Source organism: Melopsittacus undulatus, chromosome 8 (assembly GCF_012275295.1).
Source record: "Melopsittacus undulatus isolate bMelUnd1 chromosome 8, bMelUnd1.mat.Z, whole genome shotgun sequence".
In the NCBI taxonomy this organism is placed as follows: Eukaryota; Metazoa; Chordata; class Aves; order Psittaciformes; family Psittaculidae; genus Melopsittacus; species Melopsittacus undulatus.
The window spans coordinates 16,396,860-16,414,941 of NC_047534.1; the positions used below are offsets into that span (position 1 = coordinate 16,396,860).

General features: G+C 37.3%; 1 protein-coding gene across 1 annotated transcript in view; it reads right to left on the reverse strand.

The window, feature by feature from the left end:
* Positions 1-4,061: 4,061 nt before the first annotated feature.
* Positions 4,062-18,082, reverse strand: part of SNX29 (sorting nexin 29) — a 127,604-nt gene continuing 113,583 nt past the window's right edge. Inside the window, exon 21 of the mRNA XM_005150769.3 lies at positions 4,062-9,517. Coding sequence (XP_005150826.2) covers positions 9,388-9,517 — 130 coding nt within the window. The 3' untranslated portion in view covers positions 4,062-9,387. The remainder of the gene's footprint in view (positions 9,518-18,082) is intronic.

Here is an 18,082-nt window from a genome sequence, read left to right on the forward strand (position 1 = left end):
ATGTATTCCCACAATTCCTCACTCCTCTTCCTGTTGCTTCTTGATGCATCAGAATGTGTGCTTTTTTTTTGGTTTTTTTTTTCTAGTATCCAATTACCCTCTCTTTTCTGATACAGTAGAACTACCCAGAGGTATTGATGTATCCTGTTCACCAATTCACACACATTTTTTCTTTCACCTTTAAAATATATCAACCAGCTGGTTTCCAAAAATGCCAATTATATCTAATATATTGTTAGAATTAAAGTATTGCTGCAAAAATGCCTCTCATCTTATGAACTGCTTGAAGCTATACGTATCACTTCAGATGCACAAAGAACTGTGTGTTCCACCACTGTATTAAACAAAAGCCTACTGAGAATTTGAGGTGCTTCAAGATACATCTGAGTGAATAGCTAACTCATATGCTACAAAGTACTAATGTGAATCTAAAGCTCAGATTTGAAAAGAAGATCCTTCAAGCTGTTCCAACAACTTAAAGAGCACAAGATAAAGGACATACTGATTTGCCATTTATTCTTACAGTTAAGAAATAACTTGCTTGCATACATCACAAGATACACATTTCTGACAAGAAATTTCTGAGGTATTACCTGCTTCAACTTATAGCTGGGAAGTTACTTAACTATATTATATGATATTTGATTTCCTACTTCTTTATAAGCTTGAATTCCCAGTCTGGAAAGCACCTGGGGATCTCCACTGCTGGAAATTCATTTTCTTGTAACACATAAAATTGGGAATGTTAATTATCATAGTTTCCTACTAGAAATTGAGATGAAGAAACTGCCACTGAACTTGACACATGCAAATGACTTAATTCATGGATGATTTAGCACTTGAAAAAATAGGGAATCAAGTGTGAAAAAGGGAAAAAAATATGATTAGGTATTTTAAAACCAGTATTAACCCAATAAACCCCTTTTTTTTGCTATATTAGCTTAACCTATAAATATTTTTCAGAGTGAAGCTATGTAATATGAATGTGAAATCTCTCTTGCAATAGCAGTAACTCCAAAAGATCTTGTATTTGACAGCTGTGGCAGATGCTTGTTTGACTCATTATAAAGAGGTTTCTATCATGCAAAGCTAATGACTTAGAACTCCGACACCAAGTAAAACAAACCCTTGATGTACCTCAACTGTTTCTGAACAACTTGTAGCACCAGTAATAAAATTAATTATAAAAATATTCTTCTTAGAAAAGTGAACCAGTTAAAGTCAGAACTGAAGCACTACATAAAGATGAATTTGCCAGACATATAAATTCTAGAAAACTGGGGGAGAGCACGTCTTTGTGATCCAACAGAAATCCAAATATATCACAAGCTCAACACAAGGAGGTGTAAAAAGCAAAAGTTCAAGTGCACAAAAAAAGAGTACATGAAGCTTCATATACAATGAACAAGCATAAACTGTTGCACGCCTGGCATTTAGAAAAGAACCAAGAAGCACAAAAGGCTCACTGTCTTCTGTGGGATACAGAGCCAGGGCAGAACACATCCCTTTGCTCTATGGGAAGGACATCTACTGGTGCAATTAATGAATGGCCTAAGTGACTGAAACAATTATGAGCTGCATAGGAGTAGGGATATAAGATGACTTTAAAAATGAAGATGTACCTACTTAGCAGTGACAAATCCAGTGTATAGGATTAGGTATATGCAATTGGCTGAGCAACTCTAAACCACTAGGCAATTAAAAAAGGCCTTGAAAATGTCATGGATATTGTTGAATTGGAAGTAAAGTTATCATCATGGTACTTAGAAACCACAGCATAAAAGCCTGCTGTTGCAGTATAGATCACTGCATCCACCCTGAGTTTTAGGAAAGCCAACTTCTAGCTCTTTAAGGAGTTATAGGACCTCCTGAGAAACTGCCCTTAGAGACAATAAACCCTGTGCAGGTCTTTTCCTGAAAAGAGAAAATCTTTAAACTCTGTAGGCCCATGAAGAAATGCCAAGCTATTACAACTCCCCAAATGCAACCTGAAACTTTGCCTGGATTCATATAAAAAATATTAGTTGCTTTAAATGACCTTGCTCTTCCTGGGATTTTGAAAGTAGTAATTAAGCAGTAGCATCTAAACATCTGGACAAGGCAGTGGGACAATATTCAGACAGCCACTGAATAGGGGTTCAGCCACATGCACATACAGGTCATTGCATAAACCCTTTTCTTTCCAGCTTTCTCTGGCCCAGGCTTTAGAACCTAGTTGCGTTTCCCCTGATGATCAGATTTTACTCCTCCCACAACTCTTCAAAGACTCAGACACATGCTGATAGACAAGGAAACAAAGCTCAAGTGGCCAGGAAACACCCATTTAGAACAGATACCTGTTTCACAGTACTGAAATGCTGTGCATCTGGTACAATGAGACCTTTGGCTTCCTACAGTGTGAAGGCAAGTCCCTGGCAATAACCAGAGGCTATTTGTAGTCTAATACCTAAAGCAGACAGAAATGAAAAACAAACAACCGAACAAAAAACCCTATGGCCTGAAATTATTAAAACTTTTTAAGCATAATTTTGCTGAGTATTTTGAATAATTGGGATATGAAAAGCTTATACTCTGTAACTACGAGCGGCAGTATTAGAACTGCTTAAAAAGTCTCATCCACATTTGCTTAGACACAACAAACCCCTATGGATTGCCAACATAAATTAGAGGAACAGTTCTGCCAGCTAAATCCTATTAAGCCACCTAACCTCCCACAGCTTAGAAAAGACGTGGGTACCTAAACATCACTATGAATTTGACAGCAAGCGTCTTTCTGTTGGTGTCCCTGCCCATGGCAGGGGGGTTGGAACTAGATGATCTTGAGGTCCTTTCCAATCCTAACTATTCTGATTCTATGATTCTGTACAAATGTTTTTAACATGAGCAGTTCAACTAATTAGAACTCTGTATAATGGTACTGGCTTGAAAGTTTGTAATTCACTTAATCAGCAGCCTATACTGTGAGTATGAGGAATCTACTAACACTGGTGTGTTGTTTTATTACAGCTTTGTCTGCTTGGTGGAAATTGATTAAATGTATCCCACACCTCCAACTGAAAATTTTCCTTTACAATGAAGCATCCAAATCTAGCAGCTTGTTTTCAAATGGTATGGAAGCATCCAGTGATGAACTGGATATGGAAGTGTCAGACTTAACATCCAAATGTATCTTACCTCAATAAAAGGAAATCAGATGTACGTATGTCAGAAATGAATGCAAGAAAGCCAAAGAGCACAAAGTAATAAAAGCATGCTAGGTCAATCCTTGCAAAAAAAAAAAAAACCCCAAAAACACAAACCCAAAACAAACAAACAAAAACAACAAACCAAACAAAAAAAACATCCAAGGGTTTTTTTAGCGTCTTTTCCTAAAAGATCCTGGCTTGCAGCATGGAATATGTCTCACTGCACATGGGCATAAACAGCAGAGGACAGGCACCCCCCCGCTCTGCTGCAGCAACAAAAAGAAAGGTAAAGTTACCCTTGTAAGTTTTTCCTGTTGAAGACAGTGGCCATAAAAGTCACCACTCTCCAAGAGGGTATCAGCTTGCATGCACCCTGCAGACCTTCAGAGAGGCTTCAGAACAGTGGCGGAATTCTTGCTTCCTAAAAAATGACAGTAAAATCAGAGGCAGAGTGGAACTTCCAGAGCAAATCAGCATCACAGACACGGAAAAGGTGCAGATCTCGGTATTTAAATACCAGTTATACTGCAATTACATGTATGTCATTTAATTCCTGACAGATCTCTCTGACTACAAGGCAGCTTCAGTGCAGACTTTTTTGCAGTAAGCAACATGCAAGACAAGCACTTGTATGGCATTGTTCCCTCCTTCTTTGTGTAAGTGGTTTATCTAATAAGAGGTTTATCTAATAAACTGAAATGTTCACCATTTCTTTCAGTAAATACTATTACTTTTATGATGAAATATTAACACTTTAACAAATCAAAGTCTCATACCTACATACACCATTCTACAAACACTGAAACAAATGAACATAAATCACAGAAGCAATTACAAACCTGCTAAATAGAACAAATAAGGTGTAAGATGCTCAAATTCAAACAAGAAAGGTGTTATTGTTTATTTTCTTTCGGTAAAGTAGCATATTTCAACCAGGTTACAACAAAATTACCACAGGATATTAAAAAAAATACAAGAAAGTATTTAGAAAATTATATATATACACATTTTCTTAAAAATTCTATAATGTAAACATTAGCATAGCAAGTTAAAATAATATTACAGTTTATTAATACTTGTGTGAATACTGTACGTATATATGCTTCAGAATCAATATTATCTTCCCGAGAGTTTAACAGCAACAACAACAAAAAACTTTTCCCCAACTCAAAAGGGAAATCCAGGTTCTCCAATTGCCAACAGGTTTGGTCCCACATAGAAGACAGTTATTTATCTCAGTGTTAAGCAAGGAAGAATGTGCAGCCTTTCAGAGTTAAGAATTTCAACCACATTTACATTTCTATAACTTTTAGCTTCTTAATTGTTTATCACACCACTCAAAAAACCAACTACCACAGTTCAACTTCTGTCATGGCATGGACATAGTTCTTGAACTCTTGTTAAAGAAACTGATTCCCCTTACATGGAAGTGCAATACATTTGTTCCAATGCAATAAAAAATGTTATTTAAGTCCAGGTATTTGCAGAAATTTGTAAATCTGGAAAACTCATTCCTCTCTAAACATTTCAGTACTTTTTGCTAGTACGAATTCATGCCATCATTAACCAAAACCTAAGCCATTATTATGAATTAGAAGTATGCTCTGATTATTTTTAAAAATGAAACTGTATGAACAATCTAAGTTATCGATAACTGGATCATTAACACAGTTGACGCAGAATAAGAACTAAATGAAATGTACAGTGTCAGACCACTGTGTAGAACAAGTGTTTCATCTTCCAGTCAATACGTGAAATGCAAAGCAGCATACCAGCTTAACTGGTATTTTAAAACATATTCAATATTTCATATATTAGAGCGATTCTTTTAATACCTCATGCTAAGAAACTACTGAAATGACTAAATAATCATCAAATTGGTATTGCATGTGATGTAGGGTGCTGACTGAAATATCCTAACCTACAGAAACGGACAGAGAGAAATTCCTTACTTTCCAGAGTTGTTTAACCTTTTCCAGAAGTGAGTCAAGCTCCAACACAGAAGTAGTATTATTGTTTCCACAGAGAAAATTGTGTTCTTATGTTTATTTTCACACATATGAGAGTTCCAGCTATAAAAGCACAGTGTGGTAGATTTGCAAGGGTGTATAGGAGCACAAGCTGGTGAAATTGTCTTTTTATTTCTTTTAAACAATTGTTCCACAGGCTTCTCATAGTAACTTCAAGCAGGTACCTATATTCTATCCACAGGTAGAGATTCTGTCCTCAGAATTAAAAAATACTAAATAAAAACATGCATTGGAGTGGGGGATTTGAGCCTTTCAAAATGGCACGAAACTTACAGAAGAACTGAGATCCCTGTGTGCTTTGAAGGAAAAAGAATGACATCCTCATCTGAAAGTACTAATAAGTGATTCTGTTAACAAAATACCACGTTTTTACACCATTTATATGTGTGACAGACAGTATCATTAGTTCATTTGGGGTTCACCAAGTCTTAATTTATTATTAGCTTGCTGCTCTGAGTCAGTCATCCCCATTTTTTAGTAGGTTCTTATTAATTTGACAGCTACCAGATACTGTTCTATACAATAAAACATTACCTTAGCAGCAGGTCATGCTTTTGAGCCAGTAATCTTTCATACCACCATGCCCTTTCTCTAAATACTTGTATTAATTCAATCATGATGGTTTATACTTGCAGAAGGTTCTGTAAGATACTATAATTTGATTACAACTATCACATCAACAATATATTCCATTAAAAAGTCTGCCTTTGAAGTTATTAATCTTCCTAAGAGTATGCGACTAAATGGCTGTATCAATTTAAGCCTTTATATCTGTGTCAATATCCTGCCTCATAGAAACCTTGGAATTTTACTGTTGTTATTGAGAAACTTGATTTAATGCAGAAGCCAAGTTGATACAATCCATTTTCTACAATGAATGATGGAATCTCTAAATAAATGAGATTCTGAAACTCCATACCCAATACATAATGAATACTGATAAACAATCACATCTGCAAGAGATGTGAGTCTTGCCTGCCATGTGTTTCTAGGAAACTGTTCATTTTGTATGCAATTGAAGAATGGCATTAAAATAAAAGTAGTGCCACTTAGTTTTACAATTTATTTTGAATAGTCACTAAGGTTCCAGATGAGCAGCCCCAGAGACCTCATACGCCTAAAGATGAAAACAGGAATGAGGAATGAAATAGAAATGATATTACTAATTCCTTTTTGCTGTTACAGCTCGAGGCTTACAGGATCAATGCCAGGGACTCTCCTGTCCACAGCCCTCTGGTCTGTGATGACCACAGGCTGGTCAGAGGTGCCAACAAGAACTGGTTGAACCTACCAACTCACGATGCACTGGCCTCTGACCACAGACAAGGGTTTAAGAGCTGTCATTCAGTACCAAAGGAAATCAGATTTATACAAAAATTGTAACTACAGGCATGGAACTAGATAACTAGTAAAAGAATTTAATGGATGGAATCTCTGTTTCATTTACCAGTATTCTGTAAGAATAATTTAACTAATTTGGTTTTTCAAGTCAAGGGGCAACCTTCTTCAACAGTCTTGGCTGATTCTGGTAAACAAACAGCAGTGGTATTTGTGACAGGTAAGTACAGTTGCTCTCAAAGGCAGGGCTCTGAGATGCTAAATAATGCAAAAATTTTGGGCATTCATATCACTGAGTATCTCCTTACAGTCATGCAAGTACCTTATTGAGCTTCAAAATATCAAGTGGAAAAGCTATCTTGTGAAGAAAGACTCCCATTTAATTATTTTCTGAGATTTAGAGAAACCATGGATGAGCTTGTAAAAGGCTTAGTGATGCACTCATTATGGTATCTTGTAACATAAAGCGAAGGCTGCTTTTAGGAGCTGATACACAATTCCACTAAAGTTAACAAAGAAAGATTTGTACACAGTAAACAAGTTGAATATTTTTTATGTAATCTACATACATACACTAAGAACTATGAGAAGCAAGTTAATCAGGAATGAAATAATTTGAAGAGCCAAATGTAGACACACACACAAAAAACCTTCTGAACAACTAAAAAACCAATTTAAAATTTGTGTGTGCTAAATGATTCCCTACCATTGTAGCTTTCTGAATAAGGGGTATTTGAATTTGTGACTTATTTCCTGCAAATTAATACAGTTTCACCTGGCAGATACACCACAAATGTTTCCATACACTTTTCTTTCAGATTTACTTGCAATTCAGTGTTAATAGTTGTGTGTCAGATTTTTACTAACCGAGTGTCTACTTTCTGAAAAATCAATTTAGAATCGTTTCAAAATGGGACCATCATTAGAGCTACTTTTCCTTCCAACAAAACCAAAATAAACTATCAGCAGTGTATCCAACTGAAGAGTCCAGAGGAGCATTAGCTGTCCAGCTACTCCCTCTCCTTTCTTCTGAAATAAATGTCCTGCTGTAGTTCACACAGAACACCAACAGTAACTCATCTTTTAATGAAAACAAACCAGCTGGCTCCCAGGCTGGCTTGTTGGATTTCCTATTTATCTACCTCTTTATTTTGTAAATGTGATCTCTTACTGCCTGAAAAATATAATTTCATTTCGATGACAGGATTCTTAGTGGTATTCCACCTACTGAAATTTCTGACCTGAAGAGTGAATTCCACTCCTCTTTGCCACAGTCTGCTATTCAGTGCAATCTATAAGCTATATATGCAGTCACAGGAATCCAGCACTTAGGGTTCATACTCCAGCACCACTGATGCCACTCACTGTGTGTTATGAACCCCTCCTCACTCAAGAAGTGCCACTGAAAAAGACTGGGCCACTTACTTGACTAAATAACACCCAGTTGTTACAGGTTTGTAGAACAGAAGTTCCAGTTTGCTAGAACTTTAGTAAAGAACTGAGGCAAACAATCTGTTAGTAATCATCAGCTTTTTTTTCTCTGCAGCGTAATGTTAGATTTCAGTATCTACTGACATAAGAATTTAGTGTAATGAATGGATAATAAAATGACGATACATCAATTTCAGTAACATTATCCAAAAAAACTCCTAAGAAAGATATTCTTATGCAAGGGAAAACCAGAATACAATTAATAGAAAATGTGAATGTACACTGCTTAAACTTAATGAAGAGAAGAAGATAGCTAACATATAATTAACTGCCTACGGCAGTGCAGCTAATGGATACTGAACTGGATTCCAGTTAATCCATGTCAGGACTTCCATCACTTGTAACAATTCTTGTTAATTTTTTCACTTACTCACAGTAGTACCATTACAAATTACTTTTCAATAAGAGGTGATGGGTAATAGGCACTTTCATTACAGGCAATTTTTAAGTATCACCATGAGAAGGGCTTTACAAAATCAGAGTAAGAATTCCACACTGCTGCGTAAATGATGGGAGTGTTCAGTAACATCTGCAACAAATTAATAACAACATAGATCCCAAGACTTTAAAACACTGTTTTATACCACGCTGATTTTGTGTATCCATGTGGTGGTTTGTAGAAATCAGTAATATTGCACCCAGCCTTACAGCAAGACTGAAATTTCATTAGAAAATTATTACATTCTGTGATTTTAAAGAATTACTTCCCATAAATGAAAGCTATTGAGGTTATCTAACTACAAATGTACAAAAGCTATTTTCCCACCTGTAATGTTTTTCCTTTGTCATCTACTTTGTCAAGTTTTCTAAAAACCTTTCTGTGTGTCAGAGATTTACAATAAAAAAAACCACCAGTCTTTCTATTTACAAAAGATAATAAATTAGCGAGGTTCTTTTATGCACATCCTTCTGACATATTAAGTAGTGATAAGCATAACTTTCTAAGGAAAAAAAATTCTCTTGACATGATACTCATGTCTCTCTGAAACAGAAAAACATACATGTAGAAAGGAAGACAACACAATAAAAACAAGGAATTCATAGGAACAGCAGAACTTCAGAAGAACAAAAGGGAATATGTGCAACGCGGCTTTACAAAACAAAGAAAATGCCTCTCAGTTTGCTGAGTTCTCATGAAGAGCCCTCATATTCTTTTGAGAAAGCAATTCCTGCCTTCCAAAGTAGTTAATCAGGATATGACCCTTAGTAATGAATGTCTCTTTTCAGGATTTAAGTTGATGCAGCTGTAGTCTCTTCAAGACCTTAAATTATAAATACAGACAAAGAAGGAATCACAGGACAACTTTAAATACATGCTGTCAGTATTCAGTTACAAGGAAGGGTCAAAGATCACCACTCTGTGGCTCCAGGCTTCGTGGCTCTCTTTGGTGGCTGCGAGACAGTTTGGGGAAGCGCGTAGTCACTCTCGAGCGATTGGTTTTGCTCCCCAATTCTCCAGAAGGTGGAATATCACTAGGAAGACAAGAAAAAAAGACAGAAATAGCTAGTTTATGTTAAATGTAAATTATTCAGTAGTTATTCCAAACATGTAAAAAGCAGATGTTGTGAGAGCCTGGCAGATGACTGCAAAGTACAGCACATATCTTCAACTACACAGAACTGCATTCTTTCTACTGGTAATTCAAGTGTGAATTACAGAAAGGGCTCTTTCAAAAATGAGAACTAGTCGAACTTCCAATACTTTATGAAAGATTGCAAATTACAGGATAAAAGCATATCTCTATGAGTTACAGTTCAGAAATGGTGGGAAAAGCATTTTGAAGTGATAAAGTACAAGCGAAAAAGACAAGAGCTTGGATGATGCTCTACTTCACAATTCTCCCAATTATGGATGGATGTATCATAACATGATGAGGTACATTAGTAATACATCCCTGTTGGGAATTCTTCCATCTCTTCTGACCCACAACACACTGTAGCCTGACATGAATGAGCCTTTGGAAAAGACTCCAAGAAGAAGTACATTAAGATCAAAAACAAGCAGTAACAGAAAATTCCAGCTTACCTAGGTGATATTCAGAGGCTATAGACTCCTCGGACAACTACAGTATAAAGGGATAGCATTGTACTTTTACCATTCTTGTAGAGGACTCCACGTGGTTTTAAATTATACTGCTTACATATAGATCAACAAATAAAACTGGATTTTATATTTTGCAACAGAGCTGGGTAACACGATTACACAGCATACAGAGCCAAGCTTATTTTTATATGCAAACCCCCCACCCCAACTCTTGAAATACCTTCAGAGTGCATTAACAAATCCACAGGGGAGGAACTGCTCATCTGCTGTTCTTGCCATGTTAAACAAATACAGATACATTTTAAAACAACCACTGAATTTACTCTGTGTAGTTCCCTTCTTTCTGCAGAGTGACCTTCTTCATGGATCAGACAGCCCTGCTAAGGCCATAGACACACTCAGGTTCCACTTGGGCAATCCGAACAGCCACATGGGAGAGACCTTAGCAAAGCAGATGCATTTAACAAGTCCTGAGACCAAGGGGAAAATTCACCTGCAGGAAACAGAGCCCTTCTGCAAGGTAAGGCAGCTGTACCACTGGTAGTCATGAGCTCTTTAAGTGCACTGCACAGACTGGCTGTTAGTCACAAACAGTAACAGAAAAACAGTATAGAAAAATTGTGTCCAGTTCAGATGCTAAACATTAACAGAAAACAAAACTCTGTGTTTTTAATGGTCTAAATTCGTGAGCACAACACTCTAAAATAAACTTAGTTAAAAGAAAAAAAGATTTTTCTAAATTAAAATTCACTGCATTCCTATTATAGTATTTAGTCTTTCTGGGTAACTAGGAAGTCCTTCACATGAAAACTGCATCAAATACCTGTGGTATACATCCTTCTCTTCTTCAATGTCAAGATGAACAAGTTAGATCTTTAATTCATTATTTTTCTTGTCACTAAAAGAAAAAACTAAAACTGTATTTAGTGTGTGTTGTTAATACTTGATAGCGCAGGATAACTGAACTTCCAACCCTGGCCTTATGATTTTTATCTGGAAACTCAGCAAAGCTGGCTAAGTTGCTGTAGAGAATTCTGATCATGTGAATCCAATTTCAGCTGTGCTCATTAGCATGGATTTTTTTAGTAACATGAATATTATTAGTCATTATTTTTATACTATTTATAAAATTGCAGTAATGCAGTGTTGATATTCTAATAGAGCATAAGATGCTGCCTTCAGAAGCTTGATTCTGTGTTAAAACATGCATTTTTCAGAACACATAAACTTAAAAGCATCTAAATATCAAGTATTCAATGGAATCAAATTAAATTTTCACCTCACTAGGCTTTTCTCAATCTAAAATAGGTTAATTTACCATCATGATGATACCACTGCTGATAGTACTTTAGCTTTATCAGGCAGACAGGCAACTCCTTTACACATGCACATTGCAGAAGCAAGCAGTGTTATTATTCCTATTGAAAGTACATTTTAATACACAAGCTCCTCCTGCTGGCATGTCCTCAACATGACACTAGTGTCACCCACTGGGAAGCCACTTTACCCTCCCGTAGGAAAAATGCCCAAAGAAAAAATTACCAAAGGTGCAAAATGAATTCCCCGAAAATGAACAGATATGAATTAATATCAGATAAGCATGGCTGAGGTAACAAGATCATCTTAGGATAATTACATGAACACCAGTGCCTGTGAATGAAGGCCAAAAACTAGAAGTAACTCTGCTAATTTAAATGATGCTACTGAAGAATGAGATTATATCTAATAACGAAATCAGAGATAATTTGTCTTAAATGCCTCAGCTAATTTTCATAAGGGCAATCCAAATTCTGAGATGAATCATAGAATCATAGAATAGTTAGGGTTGGAAAGGACCTTAAGATCATCTAGTTCCAACCCCCTTGCCATGGGCAGGGACACCTCACACTAAACCATTTCATCCAACCTGGCCTTGAACACTGCCAGGAATGGAGCATTCAAAACTTCCCTGAGCAACCTGTGCCAGTGCCTCACCACCCTAACAGTAAAGAATTTCTTAGAGGTGAGGAATTAGATCTTCATGCATTCAGCATGAGAAAGGAAACTGGAGCTGAAATTGAATTGACCAACTTCCATGGAAACAGATGATGCATGGAGAAAAAGGGCTGGAGTATTAAAAAGAAATCATACATTTATAAAAGTGTATCTCTTAAGCCCCTTCCCATCTTCCCTCCTTCAAAAACTGATAAGGAAACTTGCCACCTCACTTGTCTGTTTCAGCTCTAGCTTTTTACTCTACAATTAAAATACTGACTTTCAAATAATAGCCAGGAGGTTTAACTATTAAATTTGGGAAAGAAATGATCCACCAAAATGTACGATAATCAAGCAGGAGGAAAAGATTAATTGCCCATCTCTTCTACCTCCTGTTACGATAATTAATAATTTGGTTCTGGCTTTGAGGTCAAATAATACTTCACGACACCTTTTTAAACCTCTAGTCTGTTCAACAGGTCACATATTCCATGAACTATTGGGCAGAGCTAATGAAGACCTTAAAATGATCCTGCCACAATTTCTGGCAAATGCACATGAAGATGAAATTGAGACACTTCTTCTGAATCTATTTTTGCTGATGTGTGTTTGGGTTTGAGAAAGAAGGAACAAGCACACCTACGTGCAGTGTTTGCAAATCCTCTCATTTGTCTCATTCAGCAGCAACAGTCTTTGGGCCACTTTTTGGGGAGGTTGAGATAGGGTTCATCTACAGCTGGTAGTTTTATTTAGATTAAAATACAAATTTAAAATATGTAAATCTAAACCAGGGAGTAGCTACTGTAGATCAACTCCTCCAGGATAGCTACGGCAAATCCCTGTGGTAATCCCTCACTTCCTCTTCTACACCTCTGAGTTTCACCTGCTCAGTTTTAATGTAACATTCTTATTTCTTTTACCTTCATAGCCACTTGAAGTCTTCTCAGGGTTTAGTTTTCCTGGCTGAGCCTGGCAGGCAGCCAGACACTTGCTAGGCATTACCATGTTCAGCAGTGGAATGTTCAACTATTAAAGGCTCAAGTTCTTTTCTACATTCTCATCTTGTCCCATTCTGAATTAAAAAGTGGCCTACTGATGCAATCAATTTCTTCTTCCTTCCAGATCATTGTTTAGCTTTTAAGCATTCCTGATTGATCTGTCCAGTGTTTGTCTGGATATCAATTCAGCTTCATTGATTTTGTTTTGGTGCCAAGTTCTGGCTGAAGTACATCTATAGAAAATAGCTTAAAGTAACTGCTCTTTTAAATCAGCTTCATACCTTTCATTTATTGCTTTCTGTGTTATCAAAATGTAAACTGCATTTGTCTTTTTCTTTATGCATTTAGCATATGAAACCGCAGTATTCTCTCAGCTGATACTGCAAACATTTAAATTAAGAAATTTATTTCCCATCTCACTGTCTTCAGGAAAATTAGAGAGGAATTTCTCATAAAAATATAACATGTCTGCAATTGGAGATACTTTTGTAACAGCCAGAGATCAGAGACCAGAAGTAACAAGCACATCCTGGGAGGGTGGCAAAGCTCAGAATAAGGTATTTTTTAATACACATATATATCTCACATGCAAATGCATCTCTGGAGGCATTCCTGATTCTAGTTTTGCTTCAGTTGTATTAAACATACCTCATGAAGGCATTAGCTGGCAGATAAATTTGGGTTCACCAGTTTCTTGCATTATTAATAGGAATTTTTGGACATGACCCCAATATTTAATGTGGTAAACTGGATTAAGGCAGGCAGCCCCCTCAAAACAATGCTTATACTAAGAGATTCTTCTTAGACACGAGAACTAATTCTGACTTGCCAATACAGCAACTCCCAACACCTTGTTCTGCCAATTAAAATCAGTTAAAATACCTGTTTAGTGGCATTATTAACTACGACTCTGATTTCATCAGATCTTTTTATATACCCTAGTAACTCCTGCTTTGCAGTGATCTAGCTGAAATCCTTGTTTCTAGCTGCTGAAGTGTAAAAATAATTGGAGCCACAGTTCTGCCAGCACTCCCAACTTTGTAGAAATGAAATATAATTATTAATGAGAAACAGCGATCTCCATCTATTAATTCATATGACTGAGTTGGGATGTTTAAATAGTTACCTAGTAGCAGAAGAAACAGAAAGATATGGGTAAGATAATCCCTCTACAGCCCACTCTGACACTGAAAATCCTGAAGATGCTATTAAAGTTGTCAGGTTAAAAACCAAATAATTTCCTATCATTATTAGATCTGAATTGATCAAGAGATGGAAAGCATTAATTCTAATATTCTATTCAATTAATACACAACTCCTTCTACTTCCACATATATATCTGTGCAGCACAACACAGTATTCAGTGACGTATTCAGTCTCTTCCAGCTGTGAAATAATTACAAACACAGAATTGTGCTTCCAGTTGTTGTCATTTGAACGATCCTAACTTGAATGTTCTCATGCTACAAATCAGTTTCCATACCAGTATGAAAATTTTCTTCATAAGCATCATCTGCACTGATATTTGAATATTTCTGTAAACGGTAACACTGTACCTAATGATCGGATCTTTGTTTGCTTCTACTAACTTTACTGTGAAGTTGGATGGTTACAGTACAGCAAATGTTTTGTATCCATTAGCTAGACACTATCCAATGAATAACACCTACAACTGATTTTGGATTAAATACAGTCTCATTCAGAAAATGCTCAGAACTCTGTAAAATGACCTTTCCTGAATTTACATCCGAGAAATACCTAAAGTCTTGTTTCTTGGCTTTCTAATACATACTAACATCTGCATTTGGGAATGTTTCCTTTCTGCTTCTTGTGCTGCCCCTGCCAGAATAACATAATGCATAAATACGTTATTCACACAAATGATCTCTTCACAACTCACTAGAAAGCCAGAAACCACTGAACACACATGCAAGAGAAAGTTCATCAGAATACGATTTAGTTATAATTGCTATAATTGGTTTGTGTATTTCACTGATTATCTGAAAGGCAGGAACTTGGGCTACCACATCCATAAAAGCACCAATATTTTGTTCTGTTGGGGTTAGCTGGCTCTGTGCAAGCAGCATAACCTACCACTTTCCTGTGACAGGTAATTTAATGAACCAATGCTTTAGAAGCAGATCATGTTCCAAGGTTATGCATATAATAACAAAATTGCATGATCTGATTTCATAAGAACAGTGTTCAGTGAACACCTGGATATATTTTTTCCTGCTAGTACCATAATGATCATCTTTAAGGGAAGCACAGACAGATGTAGGATACATTTTTCTTGAAAGTATTGAGGTATCTAAAAATGAAGTCATGCATCAGGATTCACAATGTATCATACATGTGAAAATAAAAGGAGTAAAACTTTTGTTTGACAAGTAGCAATTTTGATGTGCTGAGACAGCAGTGCATTGCAGTGACTAGCCACGCAATTCCTCCTCCATTTGCACAAACTGCCTGCATGCAAAAATGACATGGAATGGAGACAAGTTACCAAATCAGCTTTTAAGCAGGTCATAATCAATATGATTGGCATTGGAAGTAACAACAGGAAGCCTGCAGGACGTGTGGTCTCAAGACACCAGTGTGTGAGAAGCCAGTAAAAGGAGTTGATATATATCAACACTTGTGAGCTACCTGCCCTCTGCTTTACAGAGCAGAAAAATGTGAAGTCGACCACCTTTTGGGCCAAGTGGCGGGTGGGGGGAAAGAAAGGTTTGCCATCTTCTCTAATTTGCCTAACTTTACCAATAGCACAGAGAAGAAAAAGTCTGAAACCTGAAAGCATTTCTACCTGTTCATCCCTATCCTTCAGCAGACACTGAGCTCGCCAATACACTCACAGAATCACAGAAGAGTTTGGGTTGGAAGAGAACTTGGAAGCTCATCTCATTTAACCCCCCTGCACTGAGCAGGGACATCTTCAACTACATCAGGTTACCCATAACCACATCTAGCCTGGCCTTGAATGTCTCCAGGGATGGGGCATCCACAACCTCTCTGGGCAACTTGTGCCAGGATTTTACAACCTTCATTGTAAAGAATTTCTTCCTCACATCCAGCCCAAACCTCCCTCTTTTAGTTTAAAACCATCACCTCTCATCCTGTCACAAAAGGCCCTGCTAAAAAGTCTCTCCCCATCTTTCTTATAGGCCCCTTTTAAGTACTGAAAAGCCACAGTAAGGTCTCCCAAGGGCCTTCTCTTCTCCAGGCTGAACAACTGTAACTCTCTCAGCCTTTCCTCATAGAAGATGCTCCATCCCTCTGATTATATCTGTGGCCCTTCTCTAGATCCTCTCCAACAGGTCCATATTGTTCCTGTAGTGTGGACTCCAGAGCTGGACACGGTACTCCAGGTGAAGTCCCTTTGACTAATGTCAGTTGCAAACTCAGTGTGTATTCCTGCCTTCCTTCACCATGTCTGACTTGGAGCCTGGATAACTCAGCTCTGGGAGTAACACAGTGCAGTTACCAGTCCCCCATTCCCATTCACACCAGCAGCAAACAGCTGCTGGTGCATTAGTGCAGAACTGCTGCTGCTTTTTCCTGGTGTCTCTGTCCCCTCCATGCTCTTTCCCTCAACTTTGCTCCACATTCAGCCAGGCAAGAGTATCTGCCAACAAGCACTAGCAGCTACACTTTTCAATATAGTTTCAGTAGTCTTCATGGGAATAATTCAACTTGCTGAGTTTTGCAAGCAAACTGACCAGCATAAAAACAACCTGCACAAACAACTGCCATTATTATTTTATTTTTATGAACAAACCCCTCTTTTAAAACTACCATTAAAGCAAATGGAATGATAAAGAAAAGTTGTGATCAAAACATGTTTTGATCTTCCAAGCAAGTGCTTGAGTTTTAATTGCTCCATCAAGTTAAGAAGTATCAGCTGCTTCTCTCAAGCATCTTCATTTCTCATGAAGATTACAGCATGATATTAACACAGGCAAGAAGGCTGAAAAGAGCTGCCCTGACCATTCCCAGGGACAGGTCTAGATTGAAATGGATGTCATGTTAACAGTAATAACTATGAAGGAGAAAAATTAACAAACAAACACTGCCCACAGAATCCTAGAGAATCACAACCCTCTTCTGGAAAAAATGTCAGTAGTAACAGTAAAGAACAGTGCCTTATAGCAATCACTCTTCTGGGGGTTTGTTCCTAGTCTTAAATACTAAGGACACCTTACTTCACTCCATCAGCTTGATACTAATAGTGATCCAGGAGCTAAACACTCAAAAAAACAGGTCTTAATTTTAACCTTTGGGAGCTCTTAGATCGTTCTTCATTTTAGCCTATTATTTTTTCTTTTCCCTAAGCTAAAATAAATAAATAAATAAGGATATAAATACGCACACTGAGCTGGATAACACATAGAAAATACTTCACCTGCCCCTGGAAACAGAACCACAGAGAGATAGTTGAGACTTGGCACAGTGAATGAACCCTGTACTCTCTAAATAAACAAAAGTAATCAAGATGGGAAAATGTGTAAATAAAGTGCAGAATTGAGTACTGTCCACAGAATAACACGGGAAATGCCGACTTTGTTCTCGGTAATGAAGACAAAGAGTAATGTTTACATTTAATCCAACACAGAAAGAGAATCTAATCAAAGCAGGTATGACACTGCCCAGTAAATGACGCTGGGGGCCAGCCCGGGGTTGCAGTGCTCTTGATGGATTAGACAGACACTAAACTAGCACCAGGCTTGACAGCAAAAAGACGACCACAGTAATAAGCAACCGAAATCACATTTCCTTTCGAGTCAGGTTTCGATTCTTTTCTCTGTCAGAAAGAAAACGGCACTGACAAATAAAGGCTCATTGCTTTTTTGAATTCCAGCTTCAAATTAGGCTAACAGGAAGCAAAATTTGCTCTCTCTACTCCAGTGAAGTGCACAGCACGCTGCTGGCCATGATCTCCTGAAATTTTGGGGTCAGTTCTCCAGGTGTCATCAGATTCAGAATCTTTAAAAAGCACATCACCTTATTCCCTTCTTTAATGCA